Source organism: Colletotrichum costaricense (genome assembly GCF_030867565.1).
Source record: "Colletotrichum costaricense strain IMI 309622 chromosome Unknown Scaffold_13.1, whole genome shotgun sequence".
Lineage (NCBI taxonomy): Eukaryota > Fungi > Ascomycota > Sordariomycetes > Glomerellales > Glomerellaceae > Colletotrichum > Colletotrichum costaricense.
The window spans coordinates 654,795-677,703 of record NW_026848242.1 but is presented as its reverse complement, the minus strand read 5'-3'; the positions used below and the strand labels follow the sequence as shown (position 1 = coordinate 677,703).

General features: G+C 53.4%; 8 protein-coding genes across 8 annotated transcripts; 5 read left to right on the top strand and 3 right to left on the bottom strand.

Moving 5' to 3' along the window:
• Nucleotides 1-202: 202 nt before the first annotated feature.
• Nucleotides 203-2,997, top strand: CCOS01_11659 (RNA recognition domain-containing protein; the record flags this gene model as incomplete). Its single annotated transcript, XM_060459812.1, has 8 exons — nucleotides 203-528; nucleotides 581-640; nucleotides 694-966; nucleotides 1,024-1,153; nucleotides 1,210-1,300; nucleotides 1,353-1,775; nucleotides 1,832-1,902; nucleotides 1,957-2,997. The coding sequence occupies 8 exons, from the start codon at nucleotides 203-205 to the stop codon at nucleotides 2,995-2,997; spliced, it is 2,415 nt and encodes an 804-aa protein (XP_060309643.1).
• A 1,044-nt stretch (nucleotides 2,998-4,041) lies between these two features.
• Nucleotides 4,042-4,956, top strand: CCOS01_11658 (complex I intermediate-associated protein 30; the record flags this gene model as incomplete). The annotated part of the gene is made up of 2 exons (XM_060459811.1): nucleotides 4,042-4,120; nucleotides 4,196-4,956. The coding sequence occupies 2 exons, from the start codon at nucleotides 4,042-4,044 to the stop codon at nucleotides 4,954-4,956; spliced, it is 840 nt and encodes a 279-aa protein (XP_060309642.1).
• An 804-nt stretch (nucleotides 4,957-5,760) lies between these two features.
• Nucleotides 5,761-8,243, top strand: CCOS01_11657 (anaphase-promoting complex protein; the record flags this gene model as incomplete). Its single annotated transcript, XM_060459810.1, has 3 exons — nucleotides 5,761-6,553; nucleotides 6,602-6,638; nucleotides 6,746-8,243. 3 exons carry the CDS (start codon nucleotides 5,761-5,763, stop codon nucleotides 8,241-8,243), a joined length of 2,328 nt encoding a protein of 775 aa, XP_060309641.1.
• Nucleotides 8,244-8,496: 253 nt separating this feature from the next.
• CCOS01_11656 (cytochrome c oxidase subunit VIa) lies at nucleotides 8,497-9,365 on the bottom strand (the record flags this gene model as incomplete). The annotated part of the gene is made up of 4 exons (XM_060459809.1): nucleotides 8,497-8,539; nucleotides 8,640-8,807; nucleotides 9,038-9,062; nucleotides 9,218-9,365. 4 exons carry the CDS (start codon nucleotides 9,363-9,365, stop codon nucleotides 8,497-8,499), a joined length of 384 nt encoding a protein of 127 aa, XP_060309640.1.
• A 798-nt stretch (nucleotides 9,366-10,163) lies between these two features.
• CCOS01_11655 (DNA lyase) lies at nucleotides 10,164-12,415 on the top strand (the record flags this gene model as incomplete). The annotated part of the gene is made up of 5 exons (XM_060459808.1): nucleotides 10,164-10,191; nucleotides 10,253-10,265; nucleotides 10,318-10,363; nucleotides 10,419-10,551; nucleotides 10,605-12,415. The coding sequence occupies 5 exons, from the start codon at nucleotides 10,164-10,166 to the stop codon at nucleotides 12,413-12,415; spliced, it is 2,031 nt and encodes a 676-aa protein (XP_060309639.1).
• A 934-nt stretch (nucleotides 12,416-13,349) lies between these two features.
• Nucleotides 13,350-14,155, bottom strand: CCOS01_11654 (HMG box protein; the record flags this gene model as incomplete). Its single annotated transcript, XM_060459807.1, has 3 exons — nucleotides 13,350-13,522; nucleotides 13,575-13,888; nucleotides 13,959-14,155. The coding sequence occupies 3 exons, from the start codon at nucleotides 14,153-14,155 to the stop codon at nucleotides 13,350-13,352; spliced, it is 684 nt and encodes a 227-aa protein (XP_060309638.1).
• A 2,248-nt stretch (nucleotides 14,156-16,403) lies between these two features.
• On the top strand, nucleotides 16,404-17,509 carry CCOS01_11653 (uncharacterized protein; the record flags this gene model as incomplete). Its single annotated transcript, XM_060459806.1, has 2 exons — nucleotides 16,404-16,791; nucleotides 16,842-17,509. The coding sequence occupies 2 exons, from the start codon at nucleotides 16,404-16,406 to the stop codon at nucleotides 17,507-17,509; spliced, it is 1,056 nt and encodes a 351-aa protein (XP_060309637.1).
• Nucleotides 17,510-19,493: 1,984 nt separating this feature from the next.
• CCOS01_11652 (uncharacterized protein) lies at nucleotides 19,494-19,634 on the bottom strand (the record flags this gene model as incomplete). The annotated part of the gene is made up of 1 exon (XM_060459805.1): nucleotides 19,494-19,634. One exon carries the CDS (start codon nucleotides 19,632-19,634, stop codon nucleotides 19,494-19,496), a length of 141 nt encoding a protein of 46 aa, XP_060309636.1.
• Between the last annotated feature and the right edge of the window lie 3,275 nt (nucleotides 19,635-22,909).

Here is a 22,909-nt window from a genome sequence, read left to right as displayed (position 1 = left end):
ACAACTCACACATCAGCAGTCAAAATATCTACACTTCTCTTCACACAACAACCCATACCCACAACCCATACCCATTCCCATCTCAAGCTTCCACTGCTTCTTGCCTACATCACTTTCTCATATCCAATCTCATCATTCTCGAAGCTCTCAATCCTCGAAACCGTCGTTTGCGAAATTAACAACTTCAGCATACACATTCGCGATGGCTTCAATGAGCGATCTCCTGGCTGACCCGGCTGACAGAGCCATGTTCATGGAGCGTCTTGAGCAGCTGGGCATCCAGCACGACCGTGAGCAGGCGCTCCGCGTTGCTGCGATGGCCTCGCAGAATGCTGGCCAGGCTGGCGACCGCAATGGTCGCAAGTCCACCGGAAAGTCCTCCTCCTCCTCGGAGGATGGTGAGACTGGCGGCGGCGTCCGCCTTACCAACGAGTACCTCGCGGGTAACCCGTACGGCTTGCTCGCGTCTCTTGAGACAGCTGAGAGCTCGGCGCAGTTGAACACTTCCTCTCTGAGAGGCAGTCCTTCGTAAGTGACATCTGTTCTACGGCATTTTCTCATCACCACTGACATTTGATAGTCGTTCTTCCAAGGATGCCGCCAAGGCGCTGCGTCCTACTTCGTCCGCCACAGCCGCTGTGTAAGTTTGGAATTTCCATCACGTTCTGGACATAATCTGACTTTGTTTCATAGGGGTGGCAGCCGCTCCACCATCCCTGAGACCACCGCTAGCGATGTCTTCACCGAGACCGCGTCTGGCTCAGGTAAGGATCCCGTGGTCACGGCCTTGTCTTACACCCTCGGTCAGAGCAACCTCCAGACCTCGGAGATTGGTGGCAATGGCATGTCTCAGCGCAATGAGTATGTCGGTGGCTCTCCCAGCAAGGGCATCTCTTCCTTCGTGCGCAATGTCGCCGGTACCTCTCAGTTCGGCTTCCCTACTGGTTCTTGCATCTTCGTTGCCAAGTAAGTTCCAATCTCGAGAGAAGCTCATCAGTGCTCAACACTAATTTATCATATCAGCCTCCCTGAGTACAAGGATGACATAACTCTCGAGGCCGCTGTGATCAGCGAGTTCGACCGCTTCGGCGTTGTCTTCGTCAAGATTCGTCGCGATGGAAGCGGCATGCCCTACGCCTTCGTTCAATTCAATGTAAGCAGCTTTCCACATGGTATTCACTCTCGACAGCCTCGCTAACACAATCACAGACGAAGGAGGATGCCGAGAATGCCCGCATCCAGGGCAGAGGAAGCTTGATTCTTGGTCGCCCGTGCCGCACCGAGACTGTTCGCGCCAACCGTGAGTTCGTTCTCCTTACGTTCTCGTGATTGAAGCTGACATTCTAACATAGGCACCTACATCATCTACCGCCATGATCGAGTTAATATGACGGTTGAGGAGGCCCAGGAGCTCTTGACTCCATTCGGCGCCCTTGACAGAATCAACCTTTTGGACAAGGAGATTCAAGAGAAGCTCGGACTTCCGGTCACTGTTCGTGTCCAGTTCGCTGTTCATGATCCCTCTCAGCAGGTGCTTCGGGCTTTCCGCATGAACCACACATACAGGGTTGAGTCGTACGACTTCAAGAAGGCCATGCAGATCCGCGCTCGCATGCCTCACCGTCCTCCCATGGAGAACAACACTGCAGAGCGTGACGGCCGTTCCATCTTCATGGGTGATCTCCCCCTCGGTTTCACCGAGGACAAGATTCGCAACCTCATGGATCAAATTGGAGGTGTGGTTGCCGTTCATACCCAGCAGTGCGCTTACGAGGGTGAGTCTCAATCAATACCTCCTATGCTTATGTGAACGAAACTGACAGCTGCACAGACGGTCCCAAGCAGATTGCTTTTGTTGAGTTCACCAACGTCAGCTATGCCCGGTCTGCCATTGAGCGTTTCGTAAGTCTTACTTGACTGAAGTGTGAAGAACCTTCAAGCTGACATGCTCACTAGAATGACTCCCTCGTCGAGGACCACATCATCCGCGTTCAACAGCGTATGGATAGACGTCGTCGCTACGGCGGCTTCAACGGCGGTGGCAGCAACCGCGCCTTTCAGAACAACAGCTACCATGGCAGTGTCGCTTCTACTCCTGCTCGTCTTAGCCACGTTCAGCAGCGCCTGACCAGCCTGGCCATCGAGGCTGCTCCCTCCTCCGAGGCTGCCCAGGGCACCTTGACTGTCATGCCACCTAGCTATCCTCTCAACCCCAGACATGGCCTGATGGTTGGCACGCAGTCGCTGCAGGCTCCGCAGAATGGCGATTGCATGCAGCAGAACACTCAGCAGAACACCCAGCAGAGCGTGCAGCAGAACATGCAGCAGAACATGCAGAGCATCCAGACTCAGACTCAGATGCACCCACAGATCAACAGCAACCAGGGCATGCAGATCCAGACTCAGCAGCCCTTGAACAACCAGATCGTTTCGCAGATGCAGATGCAGCCTGGCCCGATGCAGCAGGTTCAGCCTGCTATACACTCTCCTATGCACATGCAGCCCATGAGCAACCAGATGAGCACCCATATGAACAACCAGATCGCTCAGCAGTCTCCCATGAATGCGCAGCCCATGGGTCACAACATGAACCAGCAGATGATTCAGCAGGCTCCCATGAACGCGCAGCCCATGGGTCAGCAGATCAGCCAGCCCATGGCCCAGGGAATGCCCATGCAGCAGACTCCGGTCCAGTACCCCATGGCCCCTCCCCCCGTTCCTTCTCAGATGGGAACTCCTATGCACAACAACAACAATGGCATGCCGTACTATGCTCAGGGTGGCCCCGTCCAGACCCCTGTTCAGCAGTCTCCCGTTGGCTTCTGGGGCTACGGCCACGGCACTCCTCTCTGGACTCCGTTCACTCGCGATTTCGCGCCGCACTCTTCCCCGGCCCACCACCCTCAGATGCCCTTCACTGGTCTGATGCAGTCCGAGCCTGTCATGAGTGATGTCAACCAGGCCTTCGTCACTGACGGCTCCGACCGTTCCAACTAGACTCCGGACTTCTCTTGGTTCATTCCAAATATTTCTTTCGAATCCTCTTTGGGTTCCAAATAGTGTGTTTACCCTTCTTCGAATCTTGTGTTTTACTACAAGATTTTCCTCTTCAACAAAAGTTTGGTGGTTTTTTTCTTCAGATACGGTGGGAACTTGAAAGCATTGGAGGGGTTCAAATATGCCAGGACCTTGGTCTTGTACTCGAATGATCGGAATGACTCGGTTATAGAGAACAGGAATTGGGGATCATAGATGAACTTGGGTTTTGTGCAGAAAGCGCCGTTGTCTACTCGAGGTGTAAGGACATTCACTACCATTACGGATAGATCAGTCAGGAATGCACGCTTGAGTAGACCTTTTTGAGCCTCCCACTTCGCATGTGATTGTGACATACTGAACGTCATACACTTGTAGTGGACATGGGGTAAATCGACTGTCTTGTTCAGAGACGGGGTCAGTGGTGCTGGCGCGTGATAATGCTCCCTAAGTCGGCTGAAAGTTTACAGAGGCAATAGAGGTTCACGGGCAATCGGTTTGTTAAAGGTTTGAGGGAATTTTGAACTCAGCAGTGTAACGAATTGACCGGATCAGACTGTAAAAACCCAGTAGTGTAATCCTGGACAGCTTTGCGCATTTTCCACGGCAAGGCCTAGACTATGATGACCTCCAATGAATGGTGGTTGTAGGGAATGGGAGATGAGGTGTCGTTGAAGGCGGAACACGGTCTTTCTTTCCCCCGCATGTAAGCTCGAGCTCGTTGTACTGGTACCCATGTACCTTACATTGGTGCCGAAAGCTCCAAGACAAGCAACCGGGAATATTACTCTGAGCAACAGTTGACGATCGTAACCGGAGAGCTAAACTTGCCAAATTTCCCGCCGAAACGGGACACGGAGAGAGGCACGGAGGTCAATTGCCAATCGCCGCCCACAGACTCGACAGCACCACGGGCGCATCGCGCGAGCGAGCTTCGAATCCGAACAGCCGAAAAATCACTTAGAAAGCTAACCTGTCGGCGGCGCCGGCGAAACGACCGCAAAGATGCGCGCGACGCCCTCCCTGATGGCCAAGGGCATATTCTCCCGAACCATGGACGAGTTCAAGCGTCGCGCAAGTATTGGTAAGTTCCGACTATACACTAGTTACCCTTACCTGGATTGTACGGGTCAAGAAAGCTAACGTAACATTGCGACAGTCGCAAAAGCCGAAGGCATCAAGGGCCCCTCGGGTCCCTACATCCTCCAAGACTTCCGCGCACCGGGCTCGACCGACGACTGCAAACTCATGTCCGACCAAGAGATTGGCGGCTTCTCCCACAGCGCCCTCGAATGGGTCTCCTCCACCCCCTCCTCGACAGCGACGACAACATCACCACAAAGCACGCCGACGACAAGCGCAGGCCACGCCCGCTTCCACGGCACAATATCAACAGACCTCCCCAAAAACGACCCCAAAATCCAACGCACAGGCTTCGCGGCATGGCGGACGCCAGACCAGAAGCCCACGCTCTTCGGCAAGGCCGTCTGGGACATTGACCCGTACTCCTACCTCGCGATGCGCGTGAAGTCGGACGGCCGGAGCTACTTTATCAACCTGCAGACGGACTCGGTGGTACCGACGGATTTGCACCAGCACAGGCTGTTCGCCAAGCGGCCCGGGGAGTGGGAGACGGTGTTTGTCAAGTGGAACGAGTTCGTAAGGACGAATCACGGCTTCGTTATTGAGCCACAGACGGAGATGCTAAGGTCCAAGGTCACGACGGTTGGCGTGGGGCTTACGGATCGGGTGCCGGGGCCGTTTGAGCTCTGCATCGAGAGGATTTGGGCAACGAATGATGTTGATGAGGTTGATGGGGGCAGTGAGAGTGATATTTTGGCCGCGGATGAGGCGAGAGAGGCGCGGGAGAGCGAGTTGAGGAATCGGCAGGGGGAGAGCATTCGTTGGAAAGAGACGTGAGAAAATCGGAGAATTTTTGAACAGATGCTGACTTCGAAATCGGGAGTGCCGGTCTGGGAATGCATCACAAGCTCCTGAACAGAGCAGGTTCGCTAGAGGGCACATGCTGGCTTGAATTTGAGTTCAATAGCCGGCCCGGCCGAAGACCTCAGCCCATCATCAAATATTGTAGCAATATCTGTAAGATAAGGTACAAATGTAATGCATCATGTCAAGAACCAGGTGTAACGCTTCGGGGAAGAGATGACATCGTTCAACGTAACACCTCAGAATAAATCTTCTTTGGTTGAATCGCTACTGTGATTTTGAAGATTTGCCACTCAATTAGAATCAATCGCCTTCCCCTGAGAAAATTTCCAACTTCGACGTATAATACTCGACAGCGATGTGTGTCGTGAATGTAGTCGCGAAACAGACGTTCACGAGCCATACAAGCATTGGTGACCAATCACATTTCTCGCTGGCTGCTGTGGGGACGCCCAACATCACAGAAACCTCACTGTCAACACCGAGACTAACAAACAGGACAGCTCTAGCCGCCAAGATTTCGGACGTTGTTTCGTGCTTTGTAATCACTTCTCACCCGGCTGACATCTCCTGGTTGAAATTTGGTTGCTACGGGACCTTCAGTTGACGCAGGCGCGACGCGCCGTGCTGCTTGACCTCACCTAGCTCAAGTGACATGGTCAACCGCGACGCCCACGGGTTCACCGTTCACGCCATCCGATGAGCTTCCGGGCAAGCCAACCCCATTGGGACTGAATATTTGACGAAGCTGCATAACTTTCGCAAGCAGAGCCCATAATGGCTCGATACCTCACGCCTGCCAAGATTGGCCTCCTCGCTCTCATCGAGCTGTACACGGACGAACATGTCCCCGCCACGGCAATCATCCCCGTGCTCTCCTTCATCACATCACATCTCCTCGACCCAGACCCTCAGTCCTTCACCAACACCGCCAGCAAGGACACGCGTTGGAGGAAAGCCGAGAGCACCGTCAGCCTCGTCATCGGCATCAAGGACTTTGAAAAGCTGCTGAGCGCCCACTCCGTCGTTGTCGGCCTGCCGGGGCGGAAGCTATGGGACACGTTCCTCGCCAAGCTATGGGGGATCAACTCTCTCGATCTGCTCCACGACTTCTTCGCGCGCCAGTCGCAGTGTCTGGCCAAGACGAAGGAAGAGCTGCTGCGGGCGGCGGGCGGCGACGAGACCATTGCCGCGCAGCTGTTGCAGGAGCAGCAGCAGAAACCTGGGATCACACTGTCGAGAAACTCGCCGCTGGGTCAGTTTGTGCGGCGGTGCCAGCTCGAGTTCACAAGGCTGCTGTTCCACGATGCGACGCAGCTCTGGACGGATTTCGTGCAGTATCGGCAGCCTACGGCGGGGTACCTCCGGAAGAGGAACCCTTCCTTTGGCCGGCTCAGCTTCGACAATGTTCTCATGACGGGCGAGCAATCGGAGTGGGACTTGGAGGGTGTTGCGGCGCTCACATCTGTCGTCTATGGCGATATGGTGAGGAACGGTACTCCTGCTGCTGTGCCGGTGAGCACAGACGACATTGAGCTTTTGCTGGAGTTCCAGATCGAGCAGATGCAGAGTGAGCAAATCTTTCTAGGTTTTCAGGATCCAAAGCTGACAAGAGTAGAATTCGGCAACCGAATACCATTGGAACTGAGGAACCAGTTTCATGATCTTCTTGGTGACAGTTTTCTCGTGCCTAGCTTGAGGCATTATCTAAGGCAACTCACTCCGACCATTGTTGATCAACACTTTTGCTAATATTCTGCAGTTTCCTCGATGCTTGGAGATCAGGCGACTATCCTACAGCATTTGATTTCCTCCATCAATACTTTGACTACACGATGCAGAACCGAGACAGACTATTCTATCAATACGCCTTGATGAACCTGGCAGTTTTGCAAGCAGACTTTGGGTGCTACAGAGAAGCCGTCGCAGCCATGCTCGAAACCGTATCAACGGCCCGCGAGAACCGCGACATGACCTGTTTAAACTTTGCACTTAGCTGGCTTTTCCATTTTGGCAGAGCACACCCGGACCTTGTGAGAGACCTGGAGGCAGACAGTCTCCTCGGCACAGCCAAGGAGAGTCTTTCCTACCTGCGAGTCAAGGCGAAGGAGACGGGAATGTGGACATTGTGGGCATCAGTGCTGCTCAGTGAAGCGAAGCTTGGCCTGGCAAACGGCGAGAGCGTGGCGACATCGGTCGAACTTGTGGTTCGCAGCTCTCACCTCATTGTCGAGCGGAACATGAAGAATATGTTTGGCGCCCAGCTGTCCATCCTGATTGCTCTGTGGGATAGGCTGGGGCTGTCGCAGCTCTCGGCCATGGACTGTGAGATTTTCTTACGGTGTCACGCGAGACATTCGATATTCGACGACGAGCTCAAGGTCACATCTCGTTTGGCGTCGCAGCTCGCGGCGAGAGGCAAGTTTGACGAGGCGTTGCAGAAACTAGAGGCCCTCGACGAGAACGCCCTGCGATCATGGAAACCGAGCCAATACTGGTACAAGTACCGGGGCATCATCAAACTGAAGCGGGACCTGCACCACAACAACCTCGACGGTGCAGAGCAGCTGCTCTCGCAGCTCTTGCAGTCCAAAAAGGACGACTTGGAACCAGACATGGCCTTTGTCGTCGACTTACTCCACATCGACTGCCTCACACGGCGGGGTGACCTACAGGCGGCTTTCAACAAGGTCGAGGACATGCTGGCGGCGATTCGCGACGATAAGAGAGACATTTCGCTCCGCGTGCGGCTCATGCTGATCAAGGTTCACCTTTATGACAAGTGCGGGCGTCCGCAGAGGGGCTTCACCATCGCCATGCGCGCCGCGAGCATGGCATGGAGGGCGAGGCTGGTCTCCTGCCTGTGGCAGGCCATCGGCGCCGTTGCGAATATCCTGACGTCGCTGGGCGAGTTCGACGCTTCGGTGCAGCTCCTCACGGCCGTCCTGCCGCGGAGTCTCGAGTGCGATTCCGCAGCGCTGAGCGGGCAGCTGTACTCGTACCTAGCCGACGCCAACATGGGCATCGCGGGGACGATGGCACCGCAGTCGGCCAAGAGGCGGGAGTACCTGACCCGGGCTACGGGTGCCATACAAAAGGCGTTCGATCATTATTCGAGTATCGGGGATATCACAAGGCAGTGTGAGATGATGGCCAAGAAGGCAACCATCATGAAGGTTGCGGGGGATAAGGTGCTGGCAGCGGATTACGCGGCTGCATATGTAGCCCTGCGCAAGGAGGCAGCAGCACTTGCGATATGACATGTTAGCAACCCCCGGAATACCTGCAGAGGGATATGATGAGCAGCAAGTTCACATAGCACAACGCATCAATACCCTTCACGATGACACTCCTGAAGTTTTTGAAAAAGGCCGCATCTCTCGATTGCTGTGACATAGGGAAAATGTACAGGATAGTCTACCCCCTCAGCAGGCGTGTCACACCCCGAGTCTATGGATCGCTCCTTCGTCTCCTGAATTCAGCGATATCACGTTCAAACTAGACAGGCTTAATTTAAGCCTTGTCGGGGTTGTGGTAGTTGACGTTGTCGTTCCAGCTGTTTTCAGTGTTAGTCTCTCCCACAAATTCACTTCCTCGTCCCGCCGCGTGCATTAAATTGAGCGGGGAGGGACCAGAGGAGAATGATGAAAACGTACAAGATGGTCTTGTCACCGTTGCCCCATTGGTAGTTCTTGGTGCGGATGTTCTGGTAAGAGTACTCGACGCGCTCCTCCAGAGGGGGCATGTGGCTCCAGTGGTCCCAGTGCTCGTTCCAGAGGACGTAGGCGTTGGCGGCAGCGAGGCCGAGGGCGGGGATGCAGGCGCTGTGAAGGTGAGGAGCGTCGTGTTAGCATTTACACTCTTGAAATTAGTCTCCCATGTCTCCCCAGCAGTTCCCGAATCAAATCCCGCGCTCTTTCCCGGCTGCTTCGTGATACTCAATTATCAATTATAGCGGCATTGGCTGAGATGGCCGGGCAGATATCGAGTGGGATGACAGATTCGGTGCTTGAGGAGACCTCGACTGAGATTTATGGAGAGGTGGTGTGCATACTAGATGGAGATCTTGCGCCAGAGGCCTACTCAATATGTTAGCATCTCATGTTTTTTCCCTCCATGTTGTATCTAGTCCAGGTCCTCCCTTCGACGCTCGATGGGTCAATTGAGCCCAATTGGCTCCCCAAAACTCGAAACATTGAAGTATGTCGGACTTGAAAAGGGCGGAGAAACGAACCGGTGGTTTGCGCGGCGTGGTGCTTGGCAGCCTCACGCTCCTTGATGAAGGCGTTCTCGGTGGTGCTGGCAAAGCGGCGCTGGACGGTGGAGCGGACGGCCGGGGCGCGGGCGGCACGCGCGGCGGCGGAGAGGAGCTGGCGCTGCATCTTTGTGTTTGGAAGATATCGGTGGAGGGGAGAGGTTTCGATTTCGGCCGGGTGGGCGTTGGTGGTGGATTTCGAGGTTTTGTGAAGTCGGGAGTCGGAGGATCAGGTCATTCTCTATCCAGAGCTCGGCTAGCGGGAACGTTCACGGCCTTGCAAGTGCCTGGATTGTAAGGCCTAAAGATGGCTTTTGGGGATGACTAAATGATGTCAGGTCATTTGCGGAGAAAGCAGGAAGGGAGGGCCCGGGTTTGGTACGTACCTCAACCAACACCAGAAGCTCGTCTCGGCATACCTTCCTGACTTCGACTCAGATGCCTGGCTTCTTCATGTTGAGTGATCAAAAAAGAATTAGTGCAATAATTCTAGGAAATTTATTTGCACTGAGAGACACATGGTTAAGATAGAAGAATATGTCGCGTTCATGTGTTGCAGCAACTTGCAGTATGTCGCATTTGGTCACGTGCGTGGGCAATCACGGGACACCGCGCAAACCGTCGCGTTCACCACTTCAATGACGGCAGCTACGTCGCGTTGACCAGGGCTTGACAGTTTAATTGAGGCGTCCCAGCGTCGGTTCTCATGCAACTTGATTCTTTTGAAATTCAACTCGCAATTTTGATACCCTAGTCATCCATTTCCACAATTGGAAGCGAAGATAGCACTTGAACCTCTGGGCTTGATGCAGCAACCCAACCTTTGACATCTCGGGCATGGGCATGAAAGCGACGTGATCTCGGCGTTTGTGAATTCGAGTCTTTTCCAATCGTGATATCAGGAGCAAGCAAATCACCGGCCAGGATGGGGTTGCGTATTGTGACATGGAATGGTGAGTTGGGTCCCCATCATTTGACAAATGTTCCCGCTCGCTCACGATCCTTGTATCACAGTCAACGGCATCAGGTATGTCTTCTTCAACTGAGGATATCCATGTACTTCAATTGACACTACCGAGAAATCCGTTTGGGTACCAGCCATGGAGCACACAACGAACATTTCAGGTCCGTTATCCTCTTTCCTCGCGGGTTCCCACTTGTTACTGACAAAAGCTTACAGGCAATGTTCGAAACCCTCGAGGCGGACATCGTAGTCATGCAGGAGACGAAAATTCAGCGCAAAGACCTCAAAGATGACATGGTACTAGTACCTGGTTGGGATGTATTCTTCAGCCTACCGAAATACAAGAAGGGTGAGCTCACAGCGGTCATCGTCCCTCAGTATGTTTCTCACCTCTCCCCTCAGGATATTCCGGTGTCGCGATATATACCCGGAACGCAACATGCTGCCCCATCCGCGCCGAAGAAGGCATCACAGGCGTCCTTCCAGTTCCAAATTCAACTACCAGCTTTCGCGACCTGCCTGAAGACCAGCAGATCGGCGGCTACCCGCGCGCGAGCCAGCTCTCCAGCGAAGTAGACGAGGCGACGCTCGACTCGGAAGGCCGGTGCGTCATCCTCGAGTTCCCGGCCTTTGTTCTCATCGGCACCTACAGCCCCGCGACCCGCGACTCATCACGCGACGACTTCCGGCTGGGTTACCTCGGCGCCCTCGACGCACGCGTGAGGAATCTCGTCGCGGCCGGGAAGCAGGTCATCTTAACGGGTGACCTCAACGTCATTCGCGAGGAGATGGACACCTGCAACCTCAGGGAGACGCTCCGCAAGGAGGGCATGACTGTGGAAGAGTGGATGCAGGGGCCAAGCCGTCGGTTCATCAACCAGCTTGTCGTCGGTGGCCAGGTCGTCGGTGAACGCGACGAAGGAAAGGAGAAGCCCGTCCTCCATGACTTGACGCGCATCTTCCACCCCACCAGGCAGAGCATGTTCACTTGCTGGGACACAAAGAGGAATACCCGCCCAGCGAACAACGGCAGCCGGATAGACTATATCTTATGTTCGTCGGGCATCAAGGACTGGTTCACGGACTCAAATATTCAGGAGGGGCTGATGGGATCGGACCACTGCCCCGTATTCGCAGTCATGAATGACGTCGTCATAACGGACGGTAAGGAGTCACCCGTACTCGACGTGATGAACCCCAGTGGTATGTTCCACGACGGTAAACGGCTGAGGGAATGGTCACAAAAGGATCTTCTTCCCCTATCCGCGAAGCTCATCCCCGAGTTCGACCGAAGACGCAACATCCGCGACATGTTCATGAAGAAGCCCATCCCAAAGCCCGCACCAAGCCCCGGATCGACTCCTCTCGATTTACACAGTCTTCCAACCGAAGATGGTGGCGAATACCCCGTGACGACTCAAGAGACGCAAGACCCTGAAGCCTCGCAGGCAACCACGACGACCGAAGACGTGCCCGCTGCCTCACAGGCATCCATGCAGTCCAACACGGCAAGGTCACCACCCCCCAAGTCGACACTCTCCTCGTCACAAAGCACCAACCCGCTCGTAAAACGACCAGCCGAATCGGCAGCATCAGCTAAACGAGCCCCCAAGAAGTCGAAAACCAACGAATCCGACGGTAAGGCCCAGAGCACCCTCATGGGCTTCTTCAAGCCAAAGAACCCGCCACAACCACCACCAACCCAGTCTTCGCCCACTCAAGCAGACGCGGCAAAGACCAATCATCCACCATCGCCCTTCACCAAGAACAAAGCCGCAAGTGATGGTGGTGCTGCTGCTGGACCTATCCGTTCCCTATCGGGACTATCAGAAGCGGTGGGCACGGTAGAACAACCCGGCAGCAACGGCGGCGGCAAAGAACCCACGCCTCCTTCATCCTCCGCGAAGCCATTCGAGACGGCGACGTCGGAAAAGGTCTTTGACCCCATTGAAGTCAAGGAGTCTTGGTCAAAGTTCAACCTGGGAAAGAGGGTCGTGCCAAAGTGCGAGCACGGTGAGCCCTGCATCAGCTTCCAGACCAAGAAGCCGGGCGTCAACTGTGGTAAGTCTAAACCCAACCACACCACACACACGCCTGACCCCCTTCTTACTCGTTTATGCGTCCACCGAGGCCTTTGTCCTACCCTCCTCTCTTTCGTCCCCCGACATATCCCGATCTTTCTGCCCCCGCCCCCCCTCGACCCCCATTCATAGCTGATGATCCACATAGGCAGGTCGTTTTTCATCTGCGCCCGTCCTCTGGGGAAATCCGGAGAAAAGGAAAAGGGGACGGAGTGGAGGTGCGGTACTTTTATATGGAGCAGTGATTGGAAAAAGAGCCAGCCTCAAGCGTCGTAGTCTATACATTTCTAAGGGGCGATGTGGAGTCACGCGAGACTCGATGAACAGTGTGACGAGCTGTAACCGTCACTATCGAAAAGAGACAGCTAGGTACTTTAGTCGTGCAGAAGAAGAAGATTGAGGCAATGAGACATGAACATTATGATTCCATTATCGTTTTGGTAAATCTATCAAGCATTCTATATCGGTATTGTGGTGGCTCATCTTCGTATCATGGCAGAGTTAGACATCCAACTTCGGCAGCAACGACGCGAATTGCTCTATCCTTTCGAGTCTTGCTCTGCTTGAAGTAGCTCACTCTTTGCTTGAACCCCATCAAGAGCGTCGCCACCGTCTCCGCCCAATGATGCGTCCGGAATTCGCCCATCTTGTGAGTAGAGCAGGTAAAACTCCACGAAGTGGCTTTGGAGCCTTACACGAATTCGAGCCTTTCCTGGTCTCGATAGGCCCCTAAGTTAGCAGAAGAAGTCTCTTTTGCTCCGGCTGAGCATGGTAAGGGTGAGTGCCGGGCACGGCATGTCTGCTTAGTTCTGGCCCAAACATCAAGTGTTGGTGTTTTTTCGACTTTCTCGGCGCGAGCTGGGACATGGCTCTGAGGGAAGACGAGGCATACTCGGCCTAAGGCAGCAGACGAAGGTGCTCCTTCGCGGCAACTTGTAGTCGCGAAAATTCTTGCACAGTCATTGAGACCTAGCATGGTAGGAACTAATGCAGCGACGTTGTGATGGATCGCTTCTTGCTCCTACGATCCTTGATCTCCATCTCTAGAACGGGGTGGCAGGGATGATTAGGCTGAAGTGCTCCTCCGGTTGCGACGACGCTTCTCGGAAGGCTTGCGTGGCGTGTACCGATAGTCAGGGTGCATCTTGTTGTGGCGCTCCTTGTAGGCTTTCGCGAGAGCCTTGTATCTTTCGCGGACTTCATGAGACTCATTATTCCAAGCTTTTCCTAGGATTCCGGCTTTTCAAAGGTCAGCGAGATGGTGTAGGGCTGTTGAAATTCAGTCACCTACAGATATCATTGTTCTGGAGTTGAGGGTTCATCTGCTTGATTTGGGCTTGGTAGTCGCTGCGGTAGAGGATGAAGGCGTTGGGAGGTCGTGTGATCTTGACTCTTCGTTCAGGAGCGTTGACGAACTGGGTGGTTGCACCGGGTGCTTCCTCGAGGAGTTGTGGTGGTGGTCGAGGGACGACGACAGCAATACCGTTGACGGAGACAATCATGTGTGGACCGGCAATGAACCTCTCACAAGGTCCAAGAACCCATCTATCAACGCTAGAATGCATTCCGTCCTTGACCCACATGACAGGCTGGCCCAATATGCGCCTGTGATGAATGTTAGAGACTTTATGAAAGAGTGGTATTAGACAGGCACAAAGTAGATATGGACGCGTACCCCATCTGCAATGCCATGAAGAGCCGACCCTCCTCGCCAAAAGCAAAGTAATCTCTTGCAGAGACAGCTATGGTGGACTCGAATGTGTTGAGGCGAAGGTCCAAGATCTCTGTCACAATCTTTAGGATTTCAGGGTGCACATGGGTAGGATCAATGTCACGAGCAACGATGTTGCCAGGGTTGAATATCAACGCCATGATGAATGTAAATGGCGGTGTAAGGTAGAATGCCGTATCAATAGGTTGTTAGGGGGTGTCTTGCGTGTCTTGTGTCTCTTGGAGATATTGAGTAACAAGTCAAATAAGGTTCTGATAAAGTGGTGACTTTTTTCTGGGCTGTGATGGAAGAATCTTGATTTGAAGCTGGCTGTGCCGATGGTCATAAATAAGAGATCAGATCAAGCGGAACCCAAGGTGGATGCGGATGGCAACGGATGATACCCGGGACTTACGGCGGGAGAGATTTGAGGGAGACAACATGGTCCGCACCAGGATGTTTCTGGAGTAGCCCATGGAGGTGGAAGGAAGTCCTAAATTGGGGGAGAAAGCGCCACCTTCCCCTCAGGAAGCGACGAAGTCACCTCATAGAATTGGCCGAGGACGGTTGGTTGTGGTGTGGAAGGCCTAGTAATTTTTGTGGGACGATGTCTTGAGGAGGAGGAAGGAGGAGGTGAAAGCTGCAGGGGGGGGGGGGTGTACGTGGGTGTACGTGGGTGTAGGTACGTGTGTGGGTGTGTGTAAGTGCGCGTGTGGTGGTTGCTTCCCACTCGAGGTCTGGCCAGACACTACCTTAGACTTGCCGGGGTTGCCTTTCCTCTTCGTATGGGGGTGGGTGAAAGCTCTGGGGGTGTGAAAATACCCAGGTACTTGTCATACCTTACCTCTCGTCACCTTACCTTACTTTACTCACCTTCCTTACCAACGTGCCTGCCTTACCAAACCCATCTGTGCCAACCTCGAATTTGGAGATGGGGACCTCCACGATCGGATCCCGGTTTGGGACACGGTATCTCCCACACTGTGCACACTTGTATCCTTCGAGGGGCCTGTCTCTCTTCAACTACCATAGGTTTCCAGGAGGCTCCCCTCTGATAGAACGGTACTTTGTCTGGATCACGGCCCGAAGATGCAGGTACCTCGGCCTGGCTCAAGCAACAGAAGCCAGGCTCACCTTACCTCACCGCGAGCCCACGCAGCAAGCCTCCGGCTGTCATCTACCTTACCTTGTCAACGGCCGCCGACGGTCCCTTGGCGAATCTTTGTGCTCCTCCGTCCTCGGCACTGCCAGCTGCAGCCTCCCTTCGCTACCACTACCTTGGCTTACTTCACAGATACCTGCGGCAGTCTCTATTCAAGGATATCCCCTCTTCCCGCACATGCTTGACCTGCTGCTGATTTATACCAGAAGTCATGAACCACCGCTTTGTGTCCTCTCCGCGTTGGCGATCCTCCAGCCGTGCGCGAGTACTATGATGCTGAAGCCGTCCCGAAACCGCGTCCTAAAGGGCCCAGAAAGTCTGGGGACTGTATCAGTCGTATCAACGCTGGGGGCACGAGGGGATGTAGCGAGCAAGCTAAAGCCTTCTATCACACGTTACTTGAGCGTACGTGTTTGTACAATTCAGATCGCCGACTCGGTGATCATTCTCTCAGCATCACGTCTACGGCTCAACTCGATCACTCGCTCTGATGCTGATAACTCCCTTGTGTCCCTGTCGCCTGCGCGCTTAGCGGGCTGTGCATACGAGTTGAAAGAAACCAACGACGCACACAACGTTTTCTCTCGCGTATAATTCCCTTCGACGGCGGAAGCAACACCAACAGCCCGGTTGAGAATCAAGCAGAAAGCATATGTGCGGCGGTCAGTGCAAGGAACATGCCAGGCTGGCTTCGACACAAAACGGTTGCCCGCCAACTTGAGAATTCAGCATCCTGGATGAGAGTATGGCATCGCCCGTACTCGATGACATGTACCTGCATCTCAATCAAAGTCGTAAGCCAACGTATCACAGCCCCAGATTTTCACAAGCTGTCCAAACTGCTTTTACGAAGTTTTGACGACGAGATGGGACACTTGTCGGGGACGAGGCAACAGTTGACTTGTAGCCTCTTTTCGAGAATTTCCCGCCGCACCACATTGTGCAAATTCTGCTAGCTCAATAAGGCTTAGGCGAATAGGCGAGGTGTAATTTCTTGGATTGGTTTGTTCCTGTCACGCTTGTCTCCAAGATACTCCAGTGTTTGGGCCAGCCTTTCCCCTAAAGTCTCCGTCAGATGTTATCGCGAGCGCTGCATTCGGTCAAGGGTCATTTTTGGCTTATACAACCTGGTGCTGTCTCTTCTTTCTTTCCTCATCGCGCCCCCAAAAAGCTATTTTGACCTCATCTTCTTACCAGGTTCCTACTATCATTTCTCTTTTGTACTTGAGACTCCCCACCATCCCTACATGCATTTACACCACACTTACCGCCACTGTCCGCTCACCACACTTACCGCTTCGCCTTCGCCAACAATCTTGTGCCCGTTCTTTCAAGGCACAATGTCTTACAACGAGGAATCATCACCGACGGAATCCCGTGTTGTTTTGAGGACCCAGGGTATGAACGAAGTCTTACCGCGTCATGATCTCGACATGTTCACGTCTGCTGGAACGTACCCGCACGGGAGTTGGGAGCTCTCTGAGGTCGGTCAGCCTCACCAATTCCAGGCCGCTTACTGCGTGCGAGATGCTCAGGGGCAAAAAGTACGCGCGCCAATACCACTGGTCAGCCTCTCCGCAGTTACAAATCAAGAAGAAATTTATCAGCACTGCACAGTCTATCACTATGATCCGAGTGAGTTGCGCGATTGGTAAAATGACTTTTCAAAAGCTGATCTTGAGCAGCATGCCAGAGCCGACGTAACACAGATCACCACCAGACAGCTTCCGCCTTTGGCCAGCAGCAACACCATCTCAACAATGCTCTGCTACAGGAGCAAAGCAGTTACCAACCGACAGCATTGGATGTCCAGGCGATGGATCAACAGCACATTCCTTTCGACGTCCCGGCCGATGATTTTTCTCGGGGTAGTGCTGCCCTCCTTTCTAGTCCGCCAGCATATTCATCAATAGCGGCACAGCGCGCGAGTCCCGTGGAAAAAGACAGGGGAATGACGCGAATATCGACACATGGCTCAAATATTATCTGCTTTCCATCGGATAACGCCACTAGTGAATATTCACGTCGGGAGGATTCGCTGGTTGTCAATACTTCCCACAGTAACTCATACCATGAGGCACTTCAGCATTCCGCGGCAGACAATCTCAGTGGGCTTGGGCTATTCACTCCTCAAGAATCACTCGACACGGGCGTCCACGGAGAGAATTTCACGATGAATGACTCTTTCACAACCATGACGCTTTCGCCCCAGACATTGTCACTGGATGAACAGGCATTCGACGAGCTTTTTCGCCAGAGGCACGATGCCAGCTATGACTTTGACGAAACCAATGTAAGAGGCAATCCAAACGAGGTGGGAGATGGTTCAGCCACGGCCAAGAAGGAACGATGAAACTTTGCCTTGCTCGTTTTTTAAATTTTTTATTTGTCGGGTTTAGGCATGGGAGGCAAATTGAGGACAGTAAAGAAGGAAAGTTGGGGGCCATTTTCTGCAATGGGGCTACTATGACGGAGTTCAGGATAGGTGGAAAGGGCAAACGACCACTTCTTCATTCTTCTGAAACAGTAGAGGCCGACTCAAAGGAGCTAGCTGCTGATCTTCAGCAATGAGTTGACCGCCTCTCCAGGCGCAAACGTACTACAGTCTGGCTTTGGAAAGGCGGTGGGGAGCAAAGGCAGGGACTAGGATTTGGTGATGGCCATACCCTTTCTTGCGCCAGTTGCCATGATTTCACGTGACTGGATCACTTTAGGATAGGCGTGTTGATCAAGAATAATGAAAGAAGCAATTTGGGCAAAAGAATTCAGACAGAGTACTTGCATATTTACCCTTCACGCGTCTGCCCCTGTCAGATTATGCGGAGAGGTCGATGACCACGCACGCCAATGGAGACAGCCGGAGCAAACCAGAGCCATGTGATGCTGGAAGAGGCCTGGAAGAGGGCTGTAGGAGGGAGCAAACAACAAAGGAACCTTGATGTTCCAACGGTGGTTTTCGTGAAGGCCATTATGATTGGTTACCGAGAGATGCAAGAAGGAGCAAACGTTGGCATGTTGGCTGCATGATTGGGGGGTTAGACGAGGGACGTCGAGATTAGCAGCCGGACTAAACCCTATTGGTTCAGCCTCAGCCAGGCTATGGACATGGGTACCTTGTCGCCCTTTCCTGCCCGCCCTGTGTGCCTGTGGGTACATGGCCAAGGACGCACAGATCGTCCCATCTGGCACTTACCCACTCTGTCACCCACTGCTGCGTTTCACGGGCCCATTTCTTTCCCCGAAGCTCAATCTGCTGTCTCACCCTTCAAATATGCGGGAGAGCTATCGCAAGACATCACCACATCATCACGGAACAAGGGGAAAAGGAGCAGAAGAAGAACAGCTTCCAAGTACACTAGGAGAATTACCACCCACACCTGCCACGTCTCACTCGTATTGCAACTCACATCGAGCCTGATGTGGTGGGCACATCCCTCCAACTTCCAATGCAAGACAACCTGACCGCAAGAACAAAGCCACCAATGCCATACTCCATAGCCGCGCCAGCAAACATCTCCCCGCATTGGTCGAGATCGACGCCTGGATCTAGCACTCTGATGGACCCGAGTTTCTTGCAACGCCAATGATGATGTTGAGACAGGAGAAGGCTGCGCTGCGCTTCAAGTGAGCGAGAGAGAGAGAGAGAGAGAGAGAGAGAGAGAGAGAGAGAGAGAGAGAGCGTTGGTTGACTGGGGGGCGCCTTTTGGTTAAGCCACTACCTCGGACTCAAGATGTGCGGGCGGTCCGCTCAGTCTGCATCAACGCAGTACCTACTGTCGTTCATCCCTGCCTTCGCTTCATGCAACGCATGCTGGCTCAAGAAGGTATAGTTGGTTGCGGCCTTACTAGCCTCTTCCCTGCTCCCCCTTCTTTCTCTCTCTTTTCTTCCAAGCTTTGCCTTCATCGACGAGAGCAAAGAAATGGAAAGAGACATTGTTACTAGTCCAGCCTTCTCCATCGGGATCCAGACACTCTGTGGCATCTGTACGCATCAGCCACCTGCCCTGACTTGCGACATCCCGCAGTCTGCAGCCACAGCCCCGGCAACGGGGGGCAGTCGGAGTCATTCACGGGTTTACCCTCCTTCAGATTAATCGAAGTGTATGCTACTTATTTTTAATTCCATCGCGGCAGGTCAGGCCACCTCACTCACCGACATCATCTGTCGAGTAAAACGAAGGCTTAGACCGCAACTGTCGACTGATACTTCCAAGATATGCACACGGCTCATTCCGGTTCCTTCAACCCGCCTATACGTCCGATTTCGACAAAGTGATTAGCAAACTGTACGTATCGAGGGCAAGAAACCGTCACCGCCTCGAACAGACATGAAGACCCTAGGATCGGCAAGAATTGTCCGTCCTGGCCGCCGCCATGACGACCACTGACACCATACACGAGAGAAACGCCTGAGAAATATCCGCAGATAAGCAGGGAGGAAACAAGAACAGATTCGCCTGTACCCCACCAGGCAACATCCGACGGATCCCGCAAGACGTTTATGACCAACTAGCGGTGCCTGGTTTCCGTCCGACGGATCATCCTCAGGGTCAGCGTTGACATTCCTACCGAAAGCCACATCGACGGCCCCCCAACTTTCATGAACCCGGTACTTGACCCTATACTGCTATTCCTCGCCAAGATAGGCGGCCGCCCTGGGGCTGTGACAGTCATGCGCTGCGTGACTGGAGCGCCCTCGGACCCCACTACCAGACTAGGATCCCGCCGTGGCTATGGTCCGATGTTCTCTCTACTTCTCTGTCCTAGTGGAATTTCAACTTCGCTGGCTGGATTGAAGTTTTGAGTGCCTTCAGCTGTTTCCTTCTACCTGGTTCGCGTCTTGGCTCGCAAGGGTTGCCGATACGAACGCAGTCGATAGTAGTGGTCCTTGGCTGTTTACCATCAACCACTAAGAAGAAGGAAGTCGAGACCAGAGGAGCAGATCTGAAGCGTCAGTCTTGTTTGTTGCGGGAAGGAATCGACAAGATTACTCACTGCACCGATTCTAACATTAGAGCAAGATGCTTGACATAGAGCAACGGTCGAGACAGGGATTATTTGAAATTCCAGTCTGCTTTAGCCTGGTAAGAGACAAGACGGAGGCAGAGTCGCCGATCACTTTATTTCAGGGCAGCAGTCAGTATCCCATGTGGAAGCGCAAAGAGTTGGCAGTGACAGGTAAGAGATTGGCCCTAGGCGCGCGTTCGATGATGTGACTGTACACAAGCTGGCTACTCTTAGCCGACATGGCGTACTACGCCGCCCTCAGGATACGAACGGAGACTACGTTACGTGGGGAATTTATCACGCGAAGATGCTGCCATACGTGCTGTACAGGCGCCTTCTATGAGACAGGACCATTGGCGACTTATACGGCCGCGCTTCGGTGGCTCTTGGTCGAAGAATGGATCATTTACGTGTGGTCACACAACTCTTTTGTCACAAAGATCGTGAATCCGTGACAGGCTGCGATCCGAGCCTTCCAGCAGCCATTTTCGACGTGGCTGCGAGCAACCCCTGGACTGCCCCGCCCCAAGTCTTTTGGTCGCCGTTCATAAACTCAAGGATGCGTCCTAATCGGATTGCTTGCAGGCTCACTTCAACACTTCCCCCTAGCCCTGTCCATCACCTGTACTTCCTTGTTTGTGTGGACACCTCTTGTCCGGCTCGACTTCGGGACCGAACCTTCATCTCGTGGCCTCCGAGCAGGGCTGAGCGACCGGGATCAAAGGGAGCAAGGCAAGACGTCTCGGCCAGGGAGTAGACGACTCAACTTTCATCAAACCGTGCCAATAACGTAAAGCAAACGGTTTCTCTGGGACTAACATGGCGTCTCACCTAACCTTGGCGTCTTGGCAACATGGCACAATCTTGAGCAGGATGAAGGCGCCAAAGCTTGCGCTAACTCAACAAAAGAAGCCATTCTTCACCAGGAACCCGGTAGCCATCTCCTCCTGGTCGCCTTCAGCGGGTTCCCGCCAATGTGAAGGCTCTTTTACCGAGTCTGCTTCCCTGGCGACGAAGGGCGACTGAATTGAACCGGGCGAGAGCACGTACCGCCATCAATCAAAAAGCCTTATCGGCCCTCAAGAGGCCACAGTAGGGATGATGCCCGCCTTGCAGTCGATCCTTTTACGGAGAATCTTTATTGATTGTAAATACAGAGTCTTCTTGCAGGCAAAATAAACGAGCCAGAATACTCGAAATTCGCTGACTGGGCGAGCTTTCGACGCTCAAACCTCTTTTGCTGACTACCAAACTAGGTCATCCTAGGTTGCCCTGTATTTTCAGACTCTGGGGTAACCTGACGGACGAAGTCTAGGTGAACGTTTGATGGACGGAATAGGAAAATGCTTTGGTTCTCGATCGTTCTCATAGCGTCAGTGCGGTCGACCTGGAATCAGTCTCTTCTCCGCCTGGATCATTCATAGAGATACGTCGTAGAGGGGTCGAAAACAAGCGCATTGCTGCTTACCGACTAGCGTCCGATGAGAATATAGCTACATGCTATCTCCTTTCTTCTGGAAGACACCACGAGAGGACAGCAACGAGAGGAGTCGATGTGTGATTAGGTGGGCATCTTCCGACGAAGGGGGGGAGTGCGCGTTCCTCTCAAGCCGTCGAAGCCACGGGCCCCGCTGATGAAGTTGTAAGCCTCGACTTCGGACGGACAGCGGAGACCCCGGGAACCTTCGGGAGGTGGACTCGCGCTTGAAGCCTCAGATCTCGGGGAGCCGGGCCCTTCTCCGAAGCAGCGGGAGGCTTGGTGCCGGCGCGGGAACTCTAGTGTCTGAGTCAACGCGGGATCTCGGACGGCTTAGACCTGAGTCAAGTGTCTGAGAGAGAGAGAGAGATTTGGGTAGACTGCAGAGCCCAGCACTACTACTACCTTACTTCCCGTCGTTGGGCTGGCTGGATGGCTCGCTTACACGGCTTCGGTTGCGGAGAAATACCAAGGCCAAGCCGCGTGCCGCATCGACGCAAAACGTCAAGCTCGACCGCAGGAGACCAACTTGTTTCGTTGCGTGCCGTGGGATTTTTCTTCTTCGCCAATGAATTCTGTTTCGACAGTGACAGCTGGAACGACGGCGATTGGGTCGGGGAGGAATGATCTAGGGAGGGTGCTAGAGCTGCCCAGGCGGGTCGGACGGCTTTCACGGGACTGTTGGACAGGGCATGTTGGATATACGCCCTTTCTTGCGTAAAACATAGAACGAAGGGGTAACGCGCGTATCCGACTGTTGTGAATGATTTACGGTGACGCCGATGAGAGTCTATCTTTTTGATACGGTCGCTTGGATGTCAATGTTTCGAAGAGCGTGAGATGTTTGCTGCTGTTTAACATGATTACTTTTGAAGACCCAAGGAAATGAGAAACTGTAGCGAATTTCAAGGAAACCATGAGATTCTCCTAGGTAGATTGGGCCTCAGTGAACCATATCTAACACAGATTGAGAGAAACATGGAGAAAAACATCTATGCTCCTCGTCGTGGGGTAGCTTCTCCAACACCTCCAAGACAACTAGTGAAACACAGCTTTACATTTCATATGATGATGATATGAGAAGGAGACAACATGACATCGTCATATTTCATTCTCTCCAGAATTCTAACCGGGCCATCTTCCCGACAATCCCGCAAGACGCAGAGAAAATGATTCCAAAAATGCCACAGTGCTAACCGAATTCCAGGGACCGATTCAAGAGTCTCGCTGGGCGTGCTAGGGAAGCTTGAGATCTTCATGAGAGGGGAG